Genomic DNA, 26,856 nt, shown 5'->3' with positions numbered 1-26,856 from the left:
ACTGAGGATTCTTGATGATTACCTGGTACATGGTGGTGGTTTGCTCAGTTTGGTGGGTCACGCTGTTGACTCCAAGGTGCGTAACAGCCTCACCTTCTGCCTCTTGCCTTTACAGAATGCGGTGGTCCTGACCCGACCTCTCCGGGGTGATGACATGGACAAGGGGCACCAAATGCCACCCTTGCCAGGGCAGGTAAGCTGCAATGTGGAAGGGGATGGTCTTGGGGACAGTGTTTCCCAGACTCTGTGTGTTGTAGGGGTAAGCAACTTTTACTACTCCTGAGATGGTGCCCAGTACTGGCTCTTGGTGCCAGCCTTTGTCTCACCCCACACTGGCACTCTGTCTGAGACCGGACTACTAGCTGGATAAGCAGGGAGGCTGCATCAACCTTTTGTTTATGTCACAAGCCTCCAGTAGGAAACTTCCAAATGGGGCAGTGCCTTCAGGGCTCCTGGTGATGAGCCTGGAATAATGTTTGCCATCTTTCCAGGGGGCAGTGGTAAATGCGATGTTTGCACAGCTGTCATCTTTCTAAATTGCCCATAGTGTTCAGGGATGTGTAAGTTACGTGCATTAATCAGGAGTAAATGTAGAGGTATGAGAAATGGGTTTGGCGGGTGTACTCTTTGGAGGGTTAGTGTGGAAGTGCTGGGCTGAAGAGCCTGTTTCCGCACTGTAGGGATTCTAACCTTCAATGGGAAATGGAACGTTTCCATAGCTGCCATCTTTCTAGGGGGCAATGGGAAATGGGATGTTCCCATAGCTGCCATCTTTCTAATGGGAAATGGGATGTTTGCATAGCTGCCATCTTTCTAGGGGGCAATGGGAAATGGGACGTTTCCGTAGCAGCCATCTTTCTAGGGGCAATGTGAAATGGATGTTTCCATAGCTGCCATCTTTCTAGGGGGCAATGGGAAATGGGACGTTTCTGTAGCTGCCATCTTTCTAGGGGGCAATGGGAAACTGGATGTTTCCATAGCTGCCATCTATCTAGGGGGCAATGGGAAACGGGATGTTTCCATAGCTGCCATCTTTCTAGGGGGCAATGGGAAATGGGATGTTTCCGTAGCTGCCATCTATCTAGGGGGCAATGGGAAATGGGATGTTTCCATAGCTGCCATCTTTCTAGGGGGCAATGGGAAATGGGATGTTTCCGTAGCTGCCATCTTTCTAGGGGGCAATGGGAAATGGGATGTTTCCGTAGCTGCCATCTTTCTAGGGGGCAATGGGAAATGGGATGTTTCCATAGCTGCCATCTTTCTAGGGGGCAATGGGAAATGGGATGTTTCCATAGCTGCCATCTTTCTAGGGGGCAATGGGAAATGGGATGTTTCCATAGCTGCCATCTATCTAGGGGGCAATGGGAAATGGGATGTTTCCATAGCTGCCATCTATCTAGGGGGCAATGGGAAATGGGATGTTTCCGTAGTTGCCATCTATCTAGGGGGCAATGGGAAATGGGATGTTTCCATAGCTGCCATCTTTCTAGGGGGCAATGGGAAATGGGAAGTTTCCATAGCTGCCATCTTTCTAGGGGGCAATGGGAAATGGGATGTTTCCATATTTGCCATCTATCTAGGGGGCAATGGGAAATGGGATGTTTCCATAGCTGCCATCTATCTAGGGGGCAACAAGAAACTCTAACCTGTCATTTTGTCCCCTTCTGCCAGGTGCCTGGGATGCAGTTGCCCCCTCGTACAATGGGGCTGTCCCGCATGCCCCACCCCCCTGGAATGCAGATGGCTTTCCCCATGGGGGTTGTCCCAGCTGGAATGGGCCCCCGCCTCCACATGCCCTCAGTCGATCCATCTGCCCTGTCCGAGGAGGAACGTCTCAAACTTGCCCAGCAGCAGGCAGCCATCCTGATCCAACAGGAGGAACGGGTAAAGCAGGTGAGTGGGCACTGCCAGTCGGTGTGGCGGTGTGACTGGGCACGGTCAGTCGGTGTGGAGGTGTGAGTGGGCACTGCCTGTTGGTGTGGCGGTGTAAGTGGGCACTGTCAGTCGGGATGGAGGTGTGAGTTGGCACGGTCAGTTGGTGTGGAGGTGTGAGCGGGCTCTGCCTGTCGGGGTGACGGTGTGAGTGGGCACTGTCAGTCGGCGTGGAGGTGTGACTGGGCACTGCCTGTCGGCGTAAAGGTGTGAGTGGGCACTGCCTGTTGGTGTGGAGGTGTGAGTGGGCACTGCCTGTTGGTGTGGAGGTGTGAGCGGGCACTGTCAGTTGGTGTGGAGGTGTGAGCGGGCGCTGTCAGTTGGTGTGGAGGTGTGAGCGGGCGCTGTCAGTCGGTGTGAGCGGGCACTGCCAGTCGGTGTGTCGGTGTGAGCGGGCACCGACAGTCGGTGTGGAGGTGTGAGCGGGCACTGCCAGTCGGTGTGGAGGTGTGAGCGGGCACTGCCAGTCAGTGAGTGGGCACTGCCAGTCAGTGTGTCGGTGTGAGCGGGCACTGCCAGTTGGTGTGGAGGTGTGAGTGGGCGCTGCCAGTCGGTGTGTCCGTGTGAGCGGGCACTGCCAGTCGGTGTGGAGGTGTGAGTGGGCACTGCCAGTCGGTGTGGAGGTGTGAGTGGGCACTGCCAGTCGGTGTGGAGGAGTGAGTGGGCACTGCCAGTTGGTGTGAGTGGGCACTGCCAGTCGGTGTGTTGGTGTGAGTGGGCACTGCCAGTCTGTGAGTGGGCACTGCCAGTTGGTGTGTCGGTGTGAGTGGGCACTGCCAGTCGGTGTGGAGGTGTGAGTGGGCACTGCCAGTCAGTGAGTGGGCACTGCCAGTTGGTGTGAGCGGGCTCTCCCAGTCGGTGTGGAGGTGTGAGTGGGCACTGCCGGTCGGTGTGGTGGTGTGAGCGGGCACTGTCAGTCGGGGTGGAGGTGTGAGCTGGCTCTGCCTGTCGGTGTGGAGGTGTGAGTGGGCATTGTCAGTCGGTGTGGAGGTGTGAGTGGGCATTGTCAGTCGGTGTGGAGGTGTGAGTGGGCACTGTGTCGGTGTGGAGGTGTGAGTGGGCACTGTCAGTCGGTGTGGAGGTGTGAGCGGGCACTGTCAGTCGGTGTGGAGGTGTGAGCGGGCACTGTCAGTCGGTGTGGAGGTGTGAGCGGGCACTGTCAGTCGGGGTGGAGGTGTGAGCTGGCTCTGCCTGTCGGTGTGGAGGTGTGAGTGGGCATTGTCAGTCGGTGTGGAGGTGTGAGTGGGCACTACCAGTCGGTGTGGAGGTGTGAGCGGGCTCTGCCAGTCGGTGTGGAGGTGTGAGTGGGCATTGTCAGTCGGTGTGGAGGTGTGAGCGGGCACTGTCAGTCGTTGTGGAGGTGTGAGCGCGCTCTGCCAGTCGTTGTGGAGGTGTGAGCGGGCACTGTCAGTCGGTGTGGAGGTGTGAGCGGGCACTGTCAGTCGGTGTGGAGGTGTGAGCGGGCTCTGCCAGTCGGTGTGGAGGTGTGAGCGGGCTCTGCCAGTCGGTGTGGAGGTGTGAGTGGGCACTACCAGTCGGTGTGGAGGTGTGAGTGGGCTCTGCCAGTCGGTGTGGAGGTATGAGCGGGCATTGTCAGTCGGTGTGGAGGTGTGAGTGGGCACTGTCAGTCGGGGTGGAGGTGTGAGCGGGCACTGTCAGTCGGGGTGGAGGTGTGAGTGGGCACTGCCAGTCGGGGTGGAGGTGTGAGTGGGCACTGCCAGTCGGTGTGGGTGGGCACTGCCAGTCGGTGTGGAGGTGTGAGTGGGCACTGCCAGTCGGTGTGGAGGTGTGAGTGGGCACTGTCATTCGGTGTGGCGGTGTGGTGGTGTGAGTGGGCACTGTCGGTGTGGAGGTGTGAGTGGGCACTGTCAGTGTGGAGGTGTGAGTGGGCATTGTCAGTCGGTGTGGAGCTGTGAGTGGGCATTGTCGGTGTGGAGGTGTGAGTGGGCACTGCCAGTCGGTGTGAGTGGGCACTGCCAGTCGGTGTGAGTGGGCACTGCCAGTCGGTGTGAGTGGGCACTGCCAGTCGGTGTGAGTGGGCACTGCCAGTCGGTGTGAGTGGGCACTGCCAGTCGGTGTGAGTGGGCACTGCCAGTCGGTGTGAGTGGGCACTGCCAGTCGGTGTGGAGGTGTGAGTGGGCACTGTCAGTCGGTGTGAGTGGGCACTGTCAGTCGGTGTGAGTGGGCACTGTCAGTCGGTGTGAGTGGGCACTGTCAGTCGGTGTGAGTGGGCACTGCCAGTCGGTGTGGAGGTGTGAGCGGGCACTGCCAGTCGGTGTGAGTGGGCATTGTCAGTCGGTGTGAGTGGGCACTGCCAGTCGGTGTGGAGGTGTGAGTGGGCACTGCCAGTCGGTGTGGAGGTGTGAGCGGGCACTGCCAGTCGGTGTGAGTGGGCATTGTCAGTCGGTGTGAGTGGGCACTGCCAGTCGGTGTGGAGGTGTGAGCGGGCACTGCCAGTCGGTGTGGAGGTGTGAGCGGGCACTGCCAGTCGGTGTGGAGGTGTGAGCGGGCACTGCCAGTCGGTGTGGAGGTGTGAGCGGGCACTGCCTGTCGGTGTGGAGGTGTGAGCGGGCACTGCCTGTCGGTGTGGAGGTGTGAGCGGGCACTGCCTGTCGGTGTGGAGGTGTGAGCGGGCACTGCCTGTCGGTGTGGAGGTGTGAGCGGGCACTGCCTGTCGGTGTGGAGGTGTGAGCGGGCACTGCCTGTCGGTGTGGAGGTGTGAGCGGGCACTGCCTGTCGGTGTGGAGGTGTGAGCGGACACTGCCTGTCGGTGTGGAGGTGTGAGCGGGCACTGCCTGTCGGTGTGGAGGTGTGAGCGGGCACTGCCTGTCGGTGTGGAGGTGTGAGCGGGCACTGCCTGTCGGTGTGGAGGTGTGAGCGGACACTGCCTGTCGGTGTGGAGGTGTGAGCGGGCACTGCCAGTCGGTGTGGAGGTGTGAGCGGGCACTGCCTGTCGGTGTGGAGGTGTGAGCGGGCACTGCCTGTCGGTGTGGAGGTGTGAGCGGGCACTGCCTGTCGGTGTGGAGGTGTGAGCGGGCACTGCCAGTCGGTGTGAGTGGGCATTGTCAGTCGGTGTGAGTGGGCACTGCCAGTCGGTGTGGAGGTGTGAGTGGGCACTGCCAGTCGGTGTGGAGGTGTGAGCGGGCACTGCCAGTCGGTGTGAGTGGGCATTGTCAGTCGGTGTGAGCGGGCACTGCCTGTCGGTGTGGAGGTGTGAGCGGACACTGCCTGTCGGTGTGGAGGTGTGAGCAGGCACTGCCAGTCGGTGTGGAGGTGTGAGCGGGCACTGCCTGTCGGTGTGGAGGTGTGAGCGGGCACTGCCTGTCGGTGTGGAGGTGTGAGCGGGCACTGCCTGTCGGTGTGGAGGTGTGAGCGGACACTGCCTGTCGGTGTGGAGGTGTGAGCAGGCACTGCCTGTCGGTGTGGAGGTGTGAGCGGGCACTGCCTGTCGGTGTGGAGGTGTGAGCGGGCACTGCCTGTCGGTGTGGAGGTGTGAGCGGGCACTGCCTGTCGGTGTGGAGGTGTGAGCGGACACTGCCTGTCGGTGTGGAGGTGTGAGCAGGCACTGCCTGTCGGTGTGGAGGTGTGTGCGGACACTGTCAGTCAGTGTGGAGGTGTGAGTGGGCACTGCCTGTCGGTGTGGAGGTGTGAGTGGGCACTGTCAGTCGGTGTGGAGGTGTGAGCATGTGGGCATGTAGGGTGTGCTTATGTACTGAGCCTGAAACCGCCCAGCAGCATTGCCAAGCTTCTCAGGGTCATAGTAACTCCAGCACAGAGACAGGCTGTTTGGCTCATTGTGTTAACGTATCTGGATGGGAAGATGAATAGGAAGGCTTTCGAGGGATGTGCATTAACCGCTGGCAAATCGCACTAGGTTAATGTTGGCTATCTGTTCAGCATGGTGTATTGGACCAAAGGGGGTGTCTCCATGCTGTTCCATCCTATGCTGGGATAGTAATATCCACTATCAACTCAGTTTTCCAACTTGCTTCCTGAATCCTTTTCCGATTCTTTGGGTTTTGCTGCATCTCTCTCTCTTTCCCTCCTCCTCCCTGGGATTAATTCTGCCTTGTTGCACTTTACCAAGTTTACTGCCTGGGACACATTAGAATCTCCTGAAAACACTCCTGCAACTCCACAGCCAAGCTACCCCGGCTCTCAGATTAGTCTGACATACATGTTAAATTCAAATCACCACCTCGTTCTCAAAGGCTGCATGATCTCTTTGTGTACATCCTCATTTATAGTGAGGTTACTGTTGGGTGATGGGGTGCTTATAAATCAATATCACAAGTGACTTCTTACCTTTACTGTTCCTCACTCTCTGCCCAAACAGATTCTACATTCTCATCGCCAGAACTGACCTCGCCTCTCGCATACATGATAGAGTCACCCCCCCACCACCACCTTTACCCAGCTTTCATGGGCAGCACGGTGGCACAGTGGTTAGCACTGCTGCCTCACAGCGCCAGAGACCCGGGTTCAATTCCCACCTCAGGCGACTGACTGTGTGGAGTTTGCACGTTCTCCCTGTGTCTGCGTGGGTTTCCTCTGGGTGCTCCGGTTTCTTCCCACAGTCCAAAGATGTGCGGGGTCAGGTGAATTGGCCATGCTAAATTGCCCGTAATGTTAGGTAAGGGGTAAATGTAGGGGTATGGGTGGGTTGCGCTTCGGCGGGTCGGTGTGGACTTGTTGGGCTGAAGGGCCTGTTTCCACACTGTAAGTAATCTAATCTAGTCTAAATGCCATGTGGCTTTGAATATCCAGGTCCCAGTCTCAGGCACCTTGTCATCATGTCTCTGCAATGACTAACTAGTCATAATATTTATTTCTAGTTGTGCCGTCAGTTCATCTGTTATATACGAATGCTATTCTGATACCGAGCCTTCAGTTCTGTTTTTTTCTTAGTTTGGAAATCTCTAGCCCTGCTCTGTCAGTGTCCCTGTCAGACTCTGATCACCACTTCCTTAGTTACTACCTTGCTCTGTCTCCTTGTCTTCTGAATTGAATTTATTGATCCCTTGTCCCCAATATTTGCTGTTAAAGTCCTGCTATACTGTCCTAGTTATATGACTTGCCAGAGCATTGGTCCCAGCACCGTTCAGATGAAGACTGACTGTCCCTGTGGTACAGCTCCCACTTTGCCCAGGATTACAGCCAAGATCCCATGTTTCAAAAAAAAACTGAAAAAGCTGTGGATGTTGGAAATCAGAAACAGAAATTGTTGGAAAAACTCAGCAGGTCTGGCAGTGCCCATGGAGAGAAATTGGAGCTAACGTTTCAGATCCAATGGCCTTTGTTGGTTCCAGCACTTTCTGTTTTTGTCCTGTGAATCAAAACTCATTTCTTCTGTACCAGTCTTTGTGCTGCATATTCATCCTTGTTCTAGGTGAAAGTGCTGACGGGCTGGTTGTTAAATTTACTGAGATATGTCGGAAAGTTGTGTGGAGAACAGAAGGACATTGTGAGGGGATAACAGTAGGTGAAGTGAGGAAGTAAAGATCTGGCAAATGGAGTACTGTGTGGAAAAATGTGGAGTTGTCCATTTTGGCAGGAAGGGCTTTTAACAATATTTGAATGGTGAGAGCTTGCAGTACTCGGAGCAGATCGGGGCAGATCTGGGTGCCCGGGTGCGTGTGAATCGCGAAATGTTAGTCTGCAGGGACACAAAGTAATCTGAAAAGCTAATGAAATGTCACGTTAAAAACTACAAAAAGCTGCAGATGCTGCAAATCAGCAAAAGAAGCACGAATTACTGGAAAAACTCAGCAGGTCTGGCAGCACCTGTGGAGAGAAATCCAATTCACTGTGATTTTACTGGGCTGGAATGAACTACTCTGTGTTTGTAGTTACCCCATTCTAATAATCCAGACAGTATTATGGATCTGCTTAATGTAGCTGCTAGCAGAATCTCTACTATGTTCTGTGTATGTGGGGTGTAATCACAGGATTCTCAAAGTGCCTTTGAGCCGAGAGCAGATCCCTGAACCCTGACTGACTGTGGCTCAGTGTGTATATCCCTGTGACTGTGCTGTCCCGTAAGCCTACTATATTCCTGCGAATGCCTCCCTACATTGAACGGCTTCCTGTAGCCCGGTGCCTAGATCAGTTTGCTCATTCACCCCACAGTGCACGCGGACATCTGTAAGCGGCCAGTTGTAAGGGTGAGGGCTCCTCCATCTTTCCCTCCTAAGTTCCTTGACCTGCCTCTGTTGCAGTCACACCCCCTCCTGCCTCTGCCCACTGGCTGATTCTGAAGACCTTCCCTCAAAGGGTCTCGGAATAAAGTGCTCACGAAAGAGGGAAGGAAACTAACTGAACACACAAGAAAAGAAAGCTCTAGAAAACCTCAAAAAAGACAAAAACATCGTTATATTACCTGCAGACAAAGCTCGGCTCACAGTCATCCTGAACAGAAGGGACTACATAGAGAAAGCCAAGGCGCTGCTCGCAGACACCAACACCTACCAACAGGCGGAGCTAGACCCAACCCCACAACTCGGAAACAAAATTACATATCTCCGAAGAAAATTATACAATTCCGGACAATTAAACAAGACGGAATTCCAGAAAATGAAACCAGACGGGACCAACATTCCATGATTCTATGGACTACCAAAAATCCATAAACCAGGAGCCCCCCTCAGACCCATAGTCTCACTACCCAGAACACCAACTTCCAGACTGGCCAAAGAACTCCACGCAAGACTGAGATACCTAGTAGAAGAGTCAGCACTCCATCCACTCCACCCAGGAATTCCTAAAAATCATCAAAAACACCAAGATAGAGGAAGACGAAGCAATGATCTCATTCGGCGTAACAGCACCGTTCACCTCCATCAACATCGACCTGGCAAAGGAAACACTTACCACACTTTTAGAAGAGACCATCACACACACCCCAACCACCATCAATCACATTACCAATGAAAACATCATGAAGCTAGTGGACCTGTGCCTCACCACCCACTTCACCTTCAGCAACATAATCTACAAACTAACCAATGGCATACCCATGGGATCTCCGCTATCAGGATTCATAGCAGAAGCGGTAATGCAAAGACTAGAACAAACAGCCTTACCAACCATCAAACCAAAAATCTGGGTTTGCTACGTAGATGACACCTTTGTCATCACAAAACGAAACAAGATAGAAGAGACATTTAACATCATCAACACCACCCTCACAGGCATAAAGTTCACCAAGGAGGAAGAAACCGACAACAAACTCACATTCCTGGACGTCACAGTCGAAAGAAAGGACAACGGAGAACTACAAACCTGCGTATACAGAAAACCGACAAACACTGACCAAATACTTAACTATACCAGCAACCATCCCAACACACACAAACAAAGCTGTATCAGAACACTATTCCAACGAGCCACCACACACTGCAGCACAGACAAACTTCGCAAAACAGAGGAGTACCACCTATACAACGTATTCAAGAAGAATGGATACTCAAAAAACACAGTGCGCAGATTCCTCAGGAACAAACCATGACAAGCAGACCAAACACAGCCAGAAACCCTAACCACCTTACCATACATCAAAGAAGTTTCAGAAATGACAGCCAGACTATTGAGACCCCTCGGAATCCTAGGAGCACACAAACCCACCGACACTCTCAAACAAAAACTAACAAACTTCAAAGACCCAGTACATCCCATGAACAAAACCAACGTCATCTACAACATTCCATGCAAGGACTGCCACAAACACTACGTAGGGCAAACAGGAAGAAAGTTAGCCACCAGGATACACGAACACCAGCTAGCCACAAAAAGACACGACCCTCTCTCCCTCATAGCCCTACACACGGATGAAAAAAACCACCAATTCGACTGGGACAACACATCTATCCTGGGACAGGCTCAGCAAAGACATGCCAGAGAATTCCTAGAGGCCTGGCACTCCAACCACAACGCCATAAACAAACACAGATCTAGATACCATCTATCCAACCCTCAGAAAACGAACAGGAAATGACATCACCAGGAACCCCATCCAGGAGAAAGATATAAATAGAAAGCAGGAGACTACAGCCTTGCTTCACTTGGAGGTCCCCACTGATGATGTTACCTAGCCAGGTAATGAAATGTCTGGATATCAAACCTACAGCTCAGCGAGCAAACCCACACCCCGTTCAGGTAAGTTGGTACCTCCCTGATGCATTGTAATGTCTGCGGTTGACCTACCAGTGCATAGCTCTCTACCACCTCCTGGAGACTGATAAGTTTGATGTGCCTGTGGTTAATTGGGGGTATATCAGGAGTCCTCCTGATGCAGGAATTCAGGCCTGGTGGTCTGTGAAAGTACGACAGGAGTCCGAGAGACGGGAGGCAGCTCTCAGCTGCAGCAGCCAGAGGTGGTTTTTCTCAATCTGTGGCCTGTTTCTTCTCCAGGGCGGTGAGCGGACGTTTGATGACCAGATCAAAGATCAGGAGCTGCTGGAGCAGCAGAAACGGGTAATACTGCAGGAGAGCCTCTGGAGCTCTCCCCTGGGCCCATCAACTGTGAGAGTCTCCTCGCACGTGGGAGAAAAGAGTAGTGTGGGGAGGTGGGCTAGTCCGTAAAGGAGCTCTGTCTGTGTGTGTGGGTGGCAGTCTGTGACAGAGCTGGGGGCGGGAGGGGGTGTGTATGACTGTGATGTGGTGTTTGGGTCTGACGAATAGAGCAGGAAATCCACCTTGGCTCAGATGCTAGGGGGTCAATAGTGTGTGTATTGCAGCCTGGGATTTACGAGGAGGGAGTCGGGTGTGTGAGAGGGGGGTGTTTTTTTTGTGGTGTGTGTGTTTGACAGGGTTGGAGGGAGAGGGGAATGGGGCAGGTGGTACTGGGTTTGCGCTGTTTCTGAGCCTGGCTGGAAGCGGGTTGGAGGGTGGGGTCTGAGTAATGGGAGTAGGGGGGGTCTCTGTGCTCAGTGAGAGGTATGTGTGTGTGTGCCCACTGTGTTTGACAGGGGCTGGGCTGGGTGGGGGGGGGGGGGGGGGTACCCTCAGTATCTGCCCATCAGCATGCTGAACTGGATGTGGGGGCTGTATACACAGTGCTAGGCTGTCCTTGCTGCCTCTGCTCCCTTTCACATCTGGCCCTTCCCTCCTGACTCTGACAGGCTGCTGCATTACTGGAACAGGAGAGACAACAACAGGAAATGGTGCAAATGCACCAGGGACCCCCTGGTTCCAGACCGATGGAGATTGGGCCACGCCCAGCCTTAGGAGCAAGAGGTACTCTCTCTCTGTTACTGCCCTCGGGGAGGAGGGATGGGAGTAATCGCATTGTTACTGCCCTCGGGGGCGGTGGGAGGAATCTCATTGTTACTGCCCTTGTTTTTTTTGTGGGGGGGGGAGGGTTTGGGGTAATCTCTCTGTTGGGGGGATGGGGTTTGGGGTAATCTCTCTGTTGGGGGGTGGGGTTGGGGGTAATCTCTCTGGGGGTGTGGGGTTTGGGGTAATCTCTCTGTTGGGGGGGTGGGGTTTGGGGTAATCTCTCTGTTGGGGGGTGGGGTTTGGGGTAATCTCTCTGTTGGGGGGGTGGGGTTTGGGGTAATCTCTCTGGGGGTGTGGGGTTGGGGGTAATCTCTCTGGGGGTGTGGGGTTGGGGGTAATCTCTCTGTTGGGGGTGTGGGGTTTGGGGTAATCTCTGTTGGGGGTGTGGGGTTTGGGGTAATCTCTCTGTTGGGGGTGTGGGGTTTGGGGTAATCTCTCTGTTGGGGGTGTGGGGTTTGGGGTAATCTCTCTGTTGGGGGTGTGGGGTTTGGGGTAATCTCTGTTGGGGGTGTGGGGTTTGGGGTAATCTCTCTGGGGGGTGTGGGGTTTGGGGTAATCTCTCTGTTGGGGGTGTGGGGTTTGGGGTAATCTCTGTTGGGGGTGTGGGGTTTGGGGTAATCTCTCTGTTGGGGGTGTGGGGTTTGGGGTAATCTCTCTGTTGGGGGTGTGGGGTTTGGGGTAATCTCTCTGGGGGATGGGGTTTGGGGTAATCTCTCTGTTGGGGGGGTGGGGTTTGGGGTAATCTCTCTGTTGGGGGGTGGGGTTTGGGGTAATCTCTCTGTTGGGGGGTGGGGTTTGGGGTAATCTCTCTTGGGGGTGTGGGGTTGGGGGTAATCTCTCTTGGGGGTGTGGGGTTGGGGGTAATCTCTCTGTTGGGGGTGTGGGGTTTGGGGTAATCTCTCTGTTGGGGGTGTGGGGTTTGGGGTAATCTCTCTTGGGGGTGGGGTTTGGGGTAATCTCTCTGGGGGGGTGGGGTTTGGGGTAATCTCTCTGTTGGGGGTGTGGGGTTTGGGGTAATCTCTCTGTTGGGGGTGTGGGGTTTGGGGTAATCTCTGTTGGGGGTGTGGGGTTTGGGGTAATCTCTCTGTTGGGGGTGTGGGGTTTGGGGTAATCTCTCTGGGGGGTGGGGTTGGGGGTAATCTCTCTGGGGGTGTGGGGTTTGGGGTAATCTCTGTTGGGGGTGTGGGGTTTGGGGTAATCTCTCTGTTGGGGGTGTGGGGTTTGGGGTAATCTCTCTGTTGGGGGTGTGGGGTTTGGGGTAATCTCTCTGGGGGATGGGGTTTGGGGTAATCTCTCTGTTGGGGGGGTGGGGTTTGGGGTAATCTCTCTGTTCGGGGGGTGGGGTTTGGGGTAATCTCTCTGTTGGGGGGTGGGGTTTGGGGTAATCTCTCTGTTGGGGGGTGGGGTTTGGGGTAATCTCTCTGGGGGGTGGGGTTGGGGGTAATCTCTCTTGGGGGTGTGGGGTTGGGGGTAATCTCTGTTGGGGGTGTGGGGTTGGGGGTAATCTCTCTGTTGGGGGTGTGGGGTTTGGGGTAATCTCTCTGTTGGGGGTGTGGGGTTTGGGGTAATCTCTCTTGGGGGTGGGGTTTGGGGTAATCTCTCTGGGGGGGTGGGGTTTGGGGTAATCTCTCTGTTGGGGGTGTGGGGTTTGGGGTAATCTCTGTTGGGGGTGTGGGGTTTGGGGTAATCTCTCTGTTGGGGGTGTGGGGTTTGGGGTAATCTCTCTGGGGGGTGGGGTTGGGGGTAATCTCTCTGGGGGTGTGGGGTTTGGGGTAATCTCTGTTGGGGGTGTGGGGTTTGGGGTAATCTCTCTGGGGGTGTGGGGTTGGGGGTAATCTCTCTGGGGGTGTGGGGTTGGGGGTACTCTCTCTGGGGGTGTGGGGTTGGGGGTACTCTCTCTGGGGGTGTGGGGTTTGGGGTAATCTCTCTGGGGGGTGGGGTTTGGGGTAATCTCTCTGTTGGGGGGGTGGGGTTGGGGGTAATCTCTCTGGGGGGGTGGGGTTTGGGGTAATCTCTCTGTTGGGGGGGTGGGGTTGGGGGTCATCTCTGTGTTGGGGGGTGGGGTTGGGGGTGTGGAGTTTGGGGTAATCTCTCTGTTGGGGGGGTGGGGTTGGGGGTAATCTCTCTGTTGGGGGTGTGGGGTTGGGGGTGTAGGGTGTGGGGTAATCTCTCTGTTGGGGGTGTGGGGTTGGGGTCATCTCTCTTGTTACTGCTCTCAGTTGGGGTGGGTTGGGGACTGGATTAATGTTACGTATTGCCCTCAGTGTGTTGCTGTAGTGGGACTGAGAGGATTAAGTATGAGGGTAAGCTATCTTGTAATGTAAAGGAAGACTGTAAGAGTTTCTTGAGATACCTAAAGGGCAAAAGAGAGGCAAAAGTGAACTTTGGGCTACTGGAGAGATAGTGGTGGGGGCAAGGATGTGGGCAGAGGACCTGAATAATTACTTGGCATCAGTCTTCACAGTGGAAGACACGTGTAACATCATGAGAGTGAGGGGGCCGAGCTGAGTATGGTGGCTGTCTCTAAGGAGAAGGTGCTTGAAAAACTGACTGGCCTGAAGGTGGATCGATCCCCTGGAGCAGGTGGGCTATACCCCAGATTTCTCAGGGGGATAGCTGACCAACTAGTGGAGGTGTTAGTGCTGAATCAGGGAGGGTCCCAGGGGACTGGAACATTGCTCATGTGAAACCCCCTGTTTAAAAAGGGAGTGAGGCAAAGATGGAAAATTGTAGACTGAATAGCCTCATCTTGGTGATGGGCGAGATCCTGGAATCCATCGTTAAAGATGAGCTTTCTGAATACTTGGTAAAATAGGGCAAAGTCAGCATGGTTTCATCCACGGGGAGGTCATGCCTGATAAATCTGCTAGAATTATTTGAGGAAGTAACAAACAGGTTAGACCAAGGAGAGCCAATGGATATTATCTACCTGGACTTCAAGAAAGCCTTTGACAAAGTACCACACAGGTGGCTACTGAGGAAGATAAGTGCCCATGGTGTTTGAGGCAAGGTGCTAGCACGGATGGAAACTTGGCTGTCTGGCAGAAAGCAGAGAGTCGGGATAAAAGGATTGGCAGCTGGTGACAAGTGTTGTTCCACAAGGCTCAGTGTTAGGACCACAACTTTTCACTTTATACATTAACGATCTAGATGAAGGAACTGAGGGCATTCTGGTTATGTTTGCAGATGATTCAAAGATAGTGGAAGTACAGGTAGCATTGAGGAAGCAGGGAGGCTGCAGAAGGATTTGGACAGGTTAGGAAAGTGGGCAAGTGGCAGATGGAGTACCGTGTGGGAAAGTGTGAGGTTATGCACTTTGGTAGGAAGAATAGAGACATGGGCTATTTTCTAAATGGGGAGAAAATTCAGAACTCTGAAGTGCAAAGAGACTTGGTAGTTCTAGTCCAGGATTCTCTCAAGGTAAACTTGCAGGTTGAATCAGTAGTTAAGAGGCAAATGCAATGATGGCATTTATTTTGAGAGGACTTGAGTATAAAAGTAGAAATGTATTTCTGATGCTCTATAAGGCTCTGGTCAGACCACATTTGGAGTATTGTGCACATGTTTGGGCCCCATATCTCAGGAAGCGTGTACTGGCCCTGAAGCGTGTTCAGAGAAGGTTCACGAGAATGGTCCCAGGAATGAAAAGTTGAACGTTTGAGGCCTCTGGGTTTGTACTCGGTGGAGGTTAGAAGGATAAGGAGGGATCTAACTGAAACTTAGCGTACTGAATGGCTTGGGCAGAGTGGGTGTTGGGAAGATGTTTCCATTAACAGGAGAGACTAGAGAAGCCCCTTTTATAATGGAGACCAGGAGAAAGGTCTTAGCCAGAGAGTGATGAATCTATGGAATTCACTGCCACAGAAGGCTGGGGAGAACAGGTCATGGAGGATGTTTAAGGCAGAGATAGATATGGTCTTGATTGTCAAAGGGATCAGGGGTTACAGGGAGAATGGTATTGCGAAACCTATCAGCCATGAATGAAAGTGGAGCAGACTCAATGGGCTGAATGGCCTCATTTCATTTGGATTCTGGTTCAGTAACGTCACACTGTCTGTGTCTGTCTCTCTCTCTCTCTCTCTGTCTCTCCGGGGTGTAACCCTGTCACAGTTACGGCTGTACCCATGTCCCTCGCTGCTATACGGCCTGGCTCTGTAGCTGCCACTTCGTTATCTGCCCCCAACCTGGGACCACGGATTCGAGGACCTCCGCCACCGCCCGGTGAAGAGAACAGAGAGGTAACCAGATTGTGTACACATCACAAACAGGCCATTCTGCCCTTCCTTTCTGGACTCGCTCCCAGATTCAGATCTCCCACAAAAGTATCGGATCTTCTCTACCTGGAATGAAAACTTTAGTCTCTGAAGTGAACTGCAGGAGCTCCCTATTAGGCAAGAACTTTCGAAAGCTGATTGGAGTCAGATGTTCGCAGGTAAAGGGACGGCTGGAAAATGGGAAGCCTTCAGAAATGAGATAACAAGAATCCAGAGAAAGTATATTCCTGTCAGGGTGAAAGGGAAGGCTGGTAGGTATAGGGAATGCTGGATGACTAAAGAAATTGGGGGTTTGGTTAAGAAAAAGAAGGAAGCATATGTCAGGTATAGACAGGATAGATCGAGTGAATCCTTAGAGTATAAAGAAAGTAGGAGTATACTGAAGAGGGAAATCAGGAGGGCAAAACGGGGACATGAGATAATTTTGTCAAATACAATTAAGGAGAATCCAAAGGGTTTTTACAAATATATTAAGGACAAAAAGGGTAACTAGGGAGAGAATAGGGCCCCTCAAAGATCAGCAAGGCGGCCTTTGTGTGGAACCACAGAAAATGGGGGAGATACTAAATGAATATTTTGCATCAGTATTTACTGTGGAAAAGGATATGGAAGATATAGACTGTAGGGAAATAGATGGTGACGTTTTGCAAAATATCCAGATTACAGAGGAGGAAGTGCTGGATGCCTTGAAACGGTTAAAGGTGGATAAATCCCCAGGACCTGATCAGGTGTACCCGAGAACTCTGTGGGAAGCTAGAGAAGTGATTGCTGGGCCTCTTGCTGAGATATTTGTATCATCGATAGTCACAGGTGAGGTGCCGGAAGACTGGAGGTTGGCAAACGTGGTGCCACTGTTTAAGAAGGGCGGTAAGGACAAGCCAGGGAACTATAGACCAGTGAGCCTGACCTCAGTGGTGGGCAAGTTGTTGGAGGGAATCCTGAGGGACAGGATGTACATGTGTTTGGAAAGAAAAGGACTGATTTGGGGTCGTCAACATGGCTTTGTGCGTGGGAAATCATGTCTCACAAACTTGATTGAGTTTTTTGAAGAAGTAACAAAGAGGATTGATGAGGGCAGAGCAGTAGATGTGATCTATATGGACTTCAGTAAGGCGTTTGACAAGGTTCCCCATGGGAGACTGATTAGCAAGGTTAGATCTCATGGAATACAGGGAGAACTAGCCATTTGGATACAGAACTGACTCAAAGATAAAAGGTGGAGGGTTGGTTTTTCAGACTGGAGGCCTGTGACCAGTGGAATGCCACAAGGATTGGTGCTGGGATCTCTACTTTTTGTCATTTATATAAATGATTTGAATGCGAATTTGCAGATGACACCAAAATTGGAGGTGTAGTGGACAGCGAAGAGGGTTACCTCGGATTACAACAGGATCTGGACCAGATGGGCCAATGGGCTGAGAAGTGGCAGATGGAGTTTAATTCAGATAAATGCGAGGTGCTGCATTTTGGGAAAGCAAATCTTAGCAGGACTTATACACTTAATGGTAAGGTCCTAGGGAGTGTTGCTGAACAAAGAGACCTTGGAGTGCAGGTTCATAGCTCCTTGCAGGTAGATAGGATAGTGAAGAAGGCGTTTGGTATGCTTTCCTTTATTGGCCAGAGTATTGAGTACAGGAGCTGGGAGGTCATGTGGCTGTACAGGACATTGGTTAGGCCACTGTTGGAATACTGCGTGCAGTTCTGGTCGCCTTCCTATCAGAAAGAAACTTGAAAGGGTTCAGAAAAGATTTACAAGGATGTTGCCAGGGTTGGAGGGTCTGAGCTACAGGGAGAGGCTGAACAGGCTGGGGCTGTTTTCCCTGGAGAGTCAGAGGCTGAGGGGCGACCTTATAGAGGTTTTCAAAATTATGAGGGGCATGGATAGGGTAAATAGACAAAGTCTTTTCCCTGGGGTCGGGGAGTCTAGAACTAGAGTGCACAGGTTTAGGGTGAGAGGGGAAAGATATAAAAGAGACCTAAGGAGCAACTTTTTCACACAGAGGGTGGTACGTGTATGGAATGAGCTGCCAGAGGAAGTGGTGGAGGCTGGTACAATTACAACATTTAAAAGGCATTTGGATGGGAATATGAATAGGAAGGGTTTGGAGGGATATGGGCCGGGTGCTGGCAGGTGGGACTAGATTGGGTTGGGATATCTGGGTCGGTATGGACGGGTTGGACCGAAGGGTCTGTTTCCCTGCTGTCCATCTCTGTGACTGTATAACCAGCAATCCCCACATCCCATGTGTGAACACGAAGAGTGAGCTTTAAACTGCTTCACTTTGTGAGAGGCGTATACCTCAGCCAGCTGCTGCATGCTGAGTGCTCCTAGTTTGTCCTGTCACCACTGAATGTGTGTTGTTGCTGAGGCAGGTGGATTGTGTGCCCCTGAGGAGCTCTCACGATCAGTGGCTGGTGCAGCAGGGATCATAGCCACAGCTTTCTCTCAAGCTTGGTCATGACTGGTTCCTTTTTATACAGAACGATGACGGAGGGCCTGGTCCCAGAATTCCCCAGGTCCTGGAGAAGATCCTACAGCTGAAGGAGCAACGCCAGGTGGAGCTCACAGCATCAGCGGAGGCTTCAGGTACGTCGATCAGGCCCCTCAGTGTACAGGGAGCTTTACTGTCTGTCTCATCCCATGCTGGCGCTGGCCCTGCCCTGGGAAGGCTTGTTGGGGTCAGTGTAGAGGAGGTTTCACTTTCGGATTAAAAGCCTAAAGGGAGCTGCTATTCTGGGGAAGGAGTAGATGGAGTTTGGCCAGTGACCCATTGAGACAGTGGGTGGGAGAGTCTAGCTGCTGACTGAGCGAGTGCTGCTGGTGTTTCCACAGACGATGCCGACGCAACGGTGGGAGCCACTCTGACCCCAGCTGATACCGAAGAGGAAGAGGTTGCATCTTCACAGTCAAAGAAAGAGGTATGTGATGATGTGCTGTTCCCTCCCTCCCCTGCTCTGTGGTTGGACAAGCTGGCCCACGGAGCTGTTTACTGGGGAATGACTCAGGGCCTGACACTGTTTAACTGTTAGTCAGATTGAGACTAGGTACCTTCCAACGGAGAGCTCACAGCACCGGCCCACGGCATAGGACTGAGGGAGCAGAACACTGTTGGGGGGTCAGTACTGACACAGCATCATGCTATCGGAAGGTCAATGCTGGGGAAGTGCCGCACTGTCGGAGGGTCAGTGCTGAGGGGGTGGGCACAGTCAGAGGGTCAGTGCTGAGGGGGCGGGCACTGTCAGAAGGTCATTGCTGAGGGGGTGGTCACTGACAGAGGGTCAGTGCTGAGGGGGTGGTCACTATCGGAGGGTCAGTGCTGAGGGAGTGCCGCACTGTCAGAGAGTCGGCGCTGAGAGGGCGAGCACTGTCGGAAGTTCAGTGCTGAGGGGGCGGGCACTGTCGGAGGGTCAGTGCTGAGGGGGCGGGCACTGTCGGACGTTCAGTGCTGAGGGGGCAGGCACTGTCAGAGGGTCAGTGCTGAGGGAGCGGGTACTGTCGGAGGGATGGCGCTGAGGGAGTGCCGCGCTGTCGGAGGGTCAGTGCTGAGGGAGTGCCGCGCTGTCGGAGGGTCAGTGCTGAAGGAGTGCCGCGCTGTCGGAGGGTCAGTGCTGAGGGAGGGCCGCGCTATCGGAGGGTCAGTGCTGAGGGAGTGCCGCGCTGTCGGAGGGTCAGTGCTGAGGGAGGGCCGCACTGTCGGAGGGTCAGTGCTGAGGGAGTGCCGCGCTGTCGGAGGGTCAGTGCTGAGGGAGGGCCGCGCTATCAGAGGGTCAGTGCTGAGGGAGGGCCGCACTGTCGGAGGGTCAGTGCTGAGGGAGGGCCGCGCTATCAGAGGGTCAGTGCTGAGGGAGTGCCACGCTGTCGGTGGGATGGCGCTGAGGGAGTGCCACGCTGTCGGTGGGATGGCGCTGAGGGAGTGTTGCGCTGTTTAACGGTCAGCACTAGGACATCTTGAAAGCTTACCAAGGGTTCATTAGGAGTTGATTGTATATTGTTTTGTGTGAATGTTAATGACCTTCAATTCCTGCAGAAAAACCGTAAACGTCGCAACCGAAAGAAGAAGAAGAAATCCCATGGGAGTGAGGTGAATGGAGTGGCCAAGCCAGCAGCAGCAGCGGTGACTGACACCGAATCGGAGGTGGAGGTGGAGTATGTGACCGCAGAGCCGGAAATCTTTGACACCAATTTCATCTACTTCAAGAGGATCTTCGAAACGTTCAGGGTGAGGAGCTGGAACAGTTGTGGTGGTAGGCATGTGTCCGTGGGGGACAGTGAATGCTGACGGTGCCTGATGGCTGGCTGTGGTTTGTTTTTGTAGCTGACAGACGACGTGAAGAAAGACAAGGACAAAGAGCCGGACAAAGCAGACAAGCTGGACTCGGCCGTGCTACTGAAGAAGAAGGGTTTGGAGGCAGAGCAGAAAGGCAGCAGTGATGAAGATGAGGATGTAGACAGTGATGAGGACGTGGTAAGTCTAAGCCTGCTGACCCACACGATTCATGGGGTACTTTGTTCTTCAGTACTGGCCACAGTCCCACACCGTCAAGACTGACTGTCCAGAAAGCAGGGCACTGTCAGAGGGTCAGTGCTGAGGGAGTGGGCACTGTCAGAGGGTCAGTGCTGAGGGAGCAGGCACTGTCGGAGGGTCAGTGCTGAGGGAGCGGGCACTGTCAGAGGGTCAGTGCTGAGGGAGCGGGCACTGTCGGAGGGTCAGTGCTGAGGGAGCGGGCACTGTCGGAGGGTCAGTGCTGAGGGAGCGGGCACTGTCGGAGGGTCAGTGCTGAGGGAGCGGGCACTGTCGGAGGGTCAGTGCTGAGGGAGCGGGCACTGTCGGAGGGTCAGTGCTGAGGGAGCGCCATGCTGTCGGAGGGTCAGTGCTGAGGGAGCGGGCACTGTCGGAGGGTCAGTGCTGAGGGAGCGGGCACTGTCGGAGGGTCAGTGCTGAGGGAGCGGGCACTGTCGGAGGGTCAGTGCTGAGGGAGCGGGCACTGTCGGAGGGTCAGTGCTGAGGGAGCGGGCACTGTCGGAGGGTCAGTGCTGAGGGAGCGGGCACTGTCGGAGGGTCAGTGCTGAGGGAGCGGGCACTGTCGGAGGGTCAGTGCTGAGGGAGCGGGCACTGTCGGAGAGTCGGCGCCGCGGGAGCTCCGCGCTGTCGGAGGGTTATGTTATTGTTTGTAACTGTGCCCTTCTATCTGTTAGGAAAAACGTGATGATCTCCCAAAATTATCGAAGAAGAAGTTAAGGAGATTAAACCGTTTGAGTGTGGCTGAACTGAAACAGGTGAAGTGTTTACTTGGTTTCTAACTCACTGTCGAGTGAGTGAGGCCTCTGGGCTGAGGTGGGGTCGGCATCTTCACAGACCCTCGTACTGTTGGCAGTGCCAGCCACCACCCGTTTCTGGCTGTGTGGCTCCGGCACTGATCGAGAGTTCAGTGTCTGGGTAGTGAAATGGTGTAAGTCTGGAAACGAATCACAAGGTTCAGCCCCTTGGGCTGGATGTCAGGTTCCAGATTTTCCTGTCCAGTGTTGGGCCTGTGCAGCTGGGGTCTGGTCGAGGGTGGGGGCGGTGTTATGGTACGGTAAACAGAGCCGACTGACCAGAGCAATCCCCAGGCTGGAAGGGTTAAATCTGGAACACTGGGTCCCAGCCCCCGAGAGTGGGGTTGGGAGGTAAATGATGATTGAATCGGGGTTGAGCTGGTCCCTGGCAATGTTTGCCCTGGGTTTGGGGTTGGTTGAAGTGGTGTTCCTGGGGAGAGAGGCTCACATCCCGCCCATTTGAGCTATAGCGGTTTGGGTCTGACGTCAGAGAGCGCTCCGTCTCTGAGGAGAAGGAAATGTAGAATTCCACCTCCCACCCCCTGCAAAAATCCCCACAAACCTGTCGATGCAGAAGGTTAGCTGGTAGTTTCACTTGGAAGGGTGATCGGGTATTGATTGGGTTCGGGTGGTCGATAGAGTTCAGGTACAGTTGGAATGAGGGGGTGGGCCTGACCCAAAATCTTCAAGGGGTGCTTCATCTGAATGGCCTCCTGTTCCTTTGTGAAACACTGAGTGAGAGGCTGGAGGAGCCGGTGGCCTTTCCCTGCTGCTGCTGGGTGGGCACTGCAACAGGAATGGGCTAGACTGGGAGGGGACGGGGGGAGCGGTTACCGTTGTCTGCTGGCTCACACTGACCCTTGCCCCCTCCCCCTCCAGTTGGTCGCGCGCCCGGATGTGGTGGAGATGCACGATGTGACCGCCCACGACCCCAAGCTGCTGGTTCACCTGAAGGCCACCCGCAACTCTGTGCCCGTGCCCCGGCATTGGTGCTTCAAACGCAAGTACCTGCAGGGCAAGCGCGGCATCGAGAAGCCCCCCTTCGAGCTGCCCGAGTTTATCCGCCGCACGGGGATCCAGGAGATGCGCGAGGCCCTGCAGGAGAAGGTAAGGCAGCGGGAGGGGCACCACACCAGGGGGGAGGCCAGGGTGGCACTCCCAGGCAGGGCTCTCTGTGGCTGAGAGATACCGGGCCCTGGGCCTTTGTGGTGGCAGGGGGATGATGATGGTGACAGTGACCAGTGCTGGCCTGAGGGTCTGGCAGTGTGGGAGGGGGAGGCCGTGAGGGAGGGGGCGGCAAGGGAGGGGGCAGCGATGGGAGGGTGTGGCTAAGGAGGGGGCAGTGTGGGAGGGTGTGGCTAGGGAGGGGGCAGCGAGGGACGTGCGGTGATGCAGGGGTCAGTGAGGGAGGGGCCAATGACGGGGAAGGGGCAGTGTGAGGGGGATTCAGTGACGGGGAGGGGGCAGTGTGGGAGGGGTCAGTGACGGGGAGGGGTCAGTGGGGGGGTGCAGTGTGGGAGGGGTCAGTGACGGGGAGGGGTCAGTGCGAGAGGGGTCAGTGAGGGGGAGGGGTCAGTGAGGGGGAGGGGTCAGTGAGGGGGAGGGGTCAGTGAGGGGGATGGGTCAGTGATGGGGAGGGGCCTGTGAGGGGGGGTCAGTGACGGGGAGCAGTGTGGGAGGGGTCAGTGACGGGGAGGGGTCAGTGCGAGAGGGGTCAGTGACGGGGAGGGGTCAGTGCGAGAGGGGTCAGTGACGGGGAGGGGTCAGTGACGGGGAGGGGTCAGTGCGAGAGGGGTCAGTGTGGGGGTTAAGTGACGGGGATGGGTCAGTGATGGGGAGGGGCCAGTGAGGGGGGGTCAGTGACGGGGAGCAGTGTGGGAGGGGTCAGTGACGGGGAGGGGTCAGTGCGAGAGGGGTCAGTGACGGGGAGGGGTCAGTGCGAGAGGGGTCAGTGACGGGGAGGGGTCAGTGACGGGGAGGGGTCAGTGACGGGGAGGGGTCAGTGACGGGGAGGGGTCAGTGCGAGAGGGGTCAGTGTGGGGGTTAAGTGACGGGGATGGGTCAGTGATGGGGAGGGGCCTGTGAGGGGGGGTCAGTGACGGGGAGCAGTGTGGGAGGGGTCAGTGCGAGAGGGGTCAGTGTGGGGGTTAAGTGACGGGGATGGGTCAGTGATGGGGAGGGGCCAGTGAGGGGGGGTCAGTGACGGGGTGGGGCCAGTGAGAATGGGGTCGTGATGGGAAGCGGGCAGTGAGGGAGGGGTCGTGAGGGAGGGGGAGTGACGGGGAGGGGGCAGTGAGTGAGGGGGCAGTGACGGTGAGGCAGGGGGCAGTGAGGGAGGCTGTCTCTCTCAAACCTTGGTTTGCTGAGCTCCGAGTCTGTGCCACCTCTGCCAGCCACCAGAGGTCTCTGCCCTCCGCCGATCTCTCCCTGCGCTGGTTCATCGAGGCAAGCCCCATCAAAACCGTGACTCAGTGAGTTCTGTCACTCCCCAATCATCCCACCCAGCCACCCCCCGACTCTCCAGGGAAACCTCGACAACACTGGGATACAGCTCACAGTACCTCAGCTTCACAGCTCCCACTGGACACGAAATCCGAGAGGGTAGCCCAGTCCCCGCCACATTCCCTGCTGTGGTCAGCTTACAGATCACTCTGGAGATTAGAGATGCCGTGACTAAATGTACTTGAGCTGTGACAGTGATGGGCGAGGGCAGGATTGTCTCCTGCCCCTGGTATCTGTCTGTCTGTGGCTTTGCTTTGGCTATGTTATTCCCAAAGCCGCCTTGTCCATCTGGCACTGTAGTGGGATATGAGCCTAGGGGTTCCCCACAGCCAGACAGAAACACCAAAGGCTAATGTCACATTGCATGGCTTGCTGTCATCCCCTCATCACACTCTGCACAGAGACAGGGGCTCCGCTCTGACCTGTGCCTCTGAGTGGGGGGGGGGGGTAAAATCCAAGGCTGGTAACAATGCAATGTCACCCCAGTAGTTTGGGAGCAACAGCCCCTTCTAAATGCTGCCCATCAATGATCCACAGGAGGAGCAGAAAACCATGAAGACCAAAATGAGGGAGAAAGTCCGTCCGAAAATGGGGAAAATAGACATTGACTACCAGAAACTTCACGATGCATTCTTCAAGTGGCAGACCAAACCCAAGCTGACCATCCATGGTGACCTGTACTACGAGGTAACACTCCTTCCTGGGACAAGGGGCAGGGAGCACAGCACTTCAGACTGCACTGTCCCTGTCTCCACTTGCTCTTTCACTCGGGCACGGCCTTACTGCTTTCCTGGGTATGATGTGACCTCCAGGATCTGGGTCTTTCCCCAGGCTGCCCTGACTAACCTCCGAATGCATAGATGGGAGCAAGAATGACTTTCCTGGGGACTAACTGAATAGTCAGTCACTGAGGGAGGGTCAGTGCTGAGGCGGTGACGTGCTGTGGGAGGGTCAGCGCTGAGGGGGCGACGCGCTGTGGGAGGGTCAGCGCTGAGGGGGCGACGCGCTGTGGGAGGGTCAGCGCTGAGGCGGTGACGTGCTGTGGGAGGGTCAGCGCTGAGGGAGCGACGCGCTGTGGGAGGGTCAGCGCTGAGGGGGCGACGCGCTGTGGGAGGGTCAGCGCTGAGGGGGCGACGCGCTGTGGGAGGGTCAGCGCTGTGGGAGGGTCAGCGCTGTGGGAGGGTCAGCGCTGTGGGAGGGTCAGCGCTGTGGGAGGGTCAGCGCTGTGGGAGGGTCAGCGCTGTGGGAGGGTCAGCGCTGTGGGAGGGTCAGCGCTGTGGGAGCGACACGCTGAGGGAGGGTCAGCGCTGAGGGAGGGTCAGCGCTGAGGGAGGTTCAGCGCTGAGGGAGGTTCAGCGCTGAGGGAGGTTCAGCGCTGAGGGAGGTTCAGCGCTGAGGGAGGTTCAGCGCTGAGGGAGGTTCAGCGCTGAGGGAGGTTCAGCGCTGAGGGAGGGTCAGCGCTGAGGGAGGGTCAGCGCTGAGGGAGGGTCAGCGCTGAGGGAGGGTCAGCGCTGTGGGAGGGTCAGCGCTGTGGGAGGGTCAGCGCTGTGGGAGGGTCAGCGCTGTGGGAGGGTCAGCGCTGTGGGAGGGTCAGCGCTGTGGGAGGGTCAGCGCTGTGGGAGGGTCAGCGCTGTGGGAGCGACACGCTGTGGGAGGGTCAGCGCTGAGGGAGGGTCAGCACTGAGGGGGCGACGCGCTGTGGGAGGGTCAGCGCAGAGGGAGCGACGCGCTGTGGGAGGGTCAGCGCTGAGGGGGCGACGCGCTGTGGGAGGGTCAGCGCTGAGGGGGCGACGCGCTGTGGGAGGGTCAGCGCTGTGGGAGGGTCAGCGCTGTGGGAGGGTCAGCGCTGTGGGAGGGTCAGCGCTGTGGGAGGGTCAGCGCTGTGGGAGGGTCAGCGCTGTGGGAGGGTCAGCGCTGTGGGAGCGACGCGCTGTGGGCGGGTCAGCGCTGAGGGAGCGACGCGCTGTGGGAGGGTCAGCGCTGAGGGAGCGACGCGCTGTGGGAGGGTCAGCGCTGAGGGGGCGACGCGCTGTGGGAGGGTCAGCGCTGAGGGGGCGACGCGCTGTGGGAGGGTCAGCGCTGAGGGAGCGACGCGTTGTGGGAGGGTCAGCGCTGAGGGAGCGACGCGCTGTGGGAGGGTCAGCGCTGAGGGAGCGACGCGCTGTGGGAGGGTCAGCGCTGAGGGAGCGACGCGCTGTGGGAGGGTCAGCGCTGAGGGGGCGACGCGCTGTGGGAGGGTCAGCGCTGAGGGGGCGACGCGCTGTGGGAGGGTCAGCGCTGTGGGAGGGTCAGCGCTGTGGGAATGCAGTAGGATTGACCTGATTGGGATGGTATGCAGCTCCCTTGGTGGTCGTTGCTGATCCCACAGGGTGAGGTTGTGGAGGAATCCCATCTATACCCTTACCCCATTTTTCCAGTCAATCTTTCCCCCTGCAGCAGGTGGTTTGGGTCCTTCTCAGTGGACACTGTGCGGGAGTTTGCAGTGTACTGATACAACATAGCGGCCCTGGTTTGGCTGTGAAGTGCTGGGCCATCCTGCAGTGGTGAGAGGTGCTGGAGGAATGGGTGGGGTCAGTTTCTGGAGGGTGTTCCTCCTGTAGGAATTGATGAGTGTGATGTTGCATGTCACAGAGAGATTACAGCATTATCCCTTAATCACAGCAAGGCCGATAGAAGTTGTGATGACTTGGAGATTCAGGTCTCTCTCTCTCTCTCCCATATCATGCTGCATGGTTTGAATTACTCCCTGCTAATCGCTTTATCACAGGGTTTCTGTTTCTGATAAAAAAGCCACTTTCTGCTGACCTGGGCCCCAGCCTTGTCAGCCTTCCCTGTGTTCTATCATTTTTGTGTTGGCAATAATTACATTGTGCACCATTTGGGTGCTGCTAATAAGGAGAGCCTGTTTCCACCCCTTCCCCTCCCTGGCCCAGGGTGACACGGTGAAGCCAGGACAGAAACGAAAACTCCCAAGGAAGTGAGGGCCGAGGTGATGAGAATGTTTGTTTGATTTGAAGTTGGTGGAGTTGGCGGGGGGGGAAACAGACTCAGCAGGAACTTTGAGGAAAAGCCAGGAGCAAATATCAGGGAACTACCAGGAAAGGGGGAATGACAGTGTTTTGTATTGAAGGCAGTGGGATCTTTGAAACACCTGGGACAGGCTCATTGGGGGAGGGGGGCTGAACGGCTTCCTGCTGGGATTGGGTTGAATCGGCAGTTGCCGAGAGGTGGGATGTTGATGGGGTGGAGGGGGCGGGGAGGTGTGTGTTGAATGTGGCTCTGGGTCTAATTGACTCTGAGCGCCGTTGCTGTCTCCTGGCCCTTCACTGGCTGATAGGTAATGTGTGTGTGAAAGCCCGGTACTGTCTGATGGTGAGGGAGGGAGTAACTGATGGGTGACTTGGTTGTTCAATGTCACAGGGCAAAGAGTTTGAGACACGGCTGAAGGAGAAGAAACCTGGAGATTTATCCGATGAGCTGAGATTGGCTCTGGGAATGCCTGTTGGAGCGGTAAGTAAAGACTGTCATACCTTCCAAAGGAATGGGACCAGGGTT

General features: G+C 55.4%; 1 protein-coding gene across 2 annotated transcripts in view; it reads left to right on the top strand.

Annotated features, from left to right (window-relative positions):
• The window catches only part of sf3b2 (splicing factor 3b, subunit 2), a 41,588-nt gene that overhangs the window by 6,079 nt on the left and 8,653 nt on the right, over positions 1-26,856 (top strand). Inside the window, exons 3-15 of one of the 2 annotated variants that reach the window (XM_060855612.1) lie at positions 116-193; positions 1,672-1,893; positions 10,342-10,404; positions 11,052-11,166; positions 15,319-15,446; positions 17,964-18,069; positions 18,316-18,401; positions 19,511-19,702; positions 19,799-19,948; positions 20,680-20,760; positions 21,679-21,906; positions 23,839-23,988; positions 26,722-26,811. In XM_060855612.1, the coding sequence (XP_060711595.1) occupies positions 116-193; positions 1,672-1,893; positions 10,342-10,404; positions 11,052-11,166; positions 15,319-15,446; positions 17,964-18,069; positions 18,316-18,401; positions 19,511-19,702; positions 19,799-19,948; positions 20,680-20,760; positions 21,679-21,906; positions 23,839-23,988; positions 26,722-26,811 (1,689 nt within the window). The remainder of the gene's footprint in view (positions 1-115; positions 194-1,671; positions 1,894-10,341; positions 10,405-11,051; positions 11,167-15,318; positions 15,447-17,963; positions 18,070-18,315; positions 18,402-19,510; positions 19,703-19,798; positions 19,949-20,679; positions 20,761-21,678; positions 21,907-23,838; positions 23,989-26,721; positions 26,812-26,856) is intronic. The other variant, XM_060855614.1, reaches the window with a different exon arrangement.

The sequence above is a fragment of the Hemiscyllium ocellatum genome, chromosome 46, assembly GCF_020745735.1.
Source record: "Hemiscyllium ocellatum isolate sHemOce1 chromosome 46, sHemOce1.pat.X.cur, whole genome shotgun sequence".
Lineage (NCBI taxonomy): Eukaryota > Metazoa > Chordata > Chondrichthyes > Orectolobiformes > Hemiscylliidae > Hemiscyllium > Hemiscyllium ocellatum.
The sequence above is the reverse complement of the archived record's forward strand: the minus strand, read 5'-3'. Positions and strand labels throughout refer to the sequence as shown.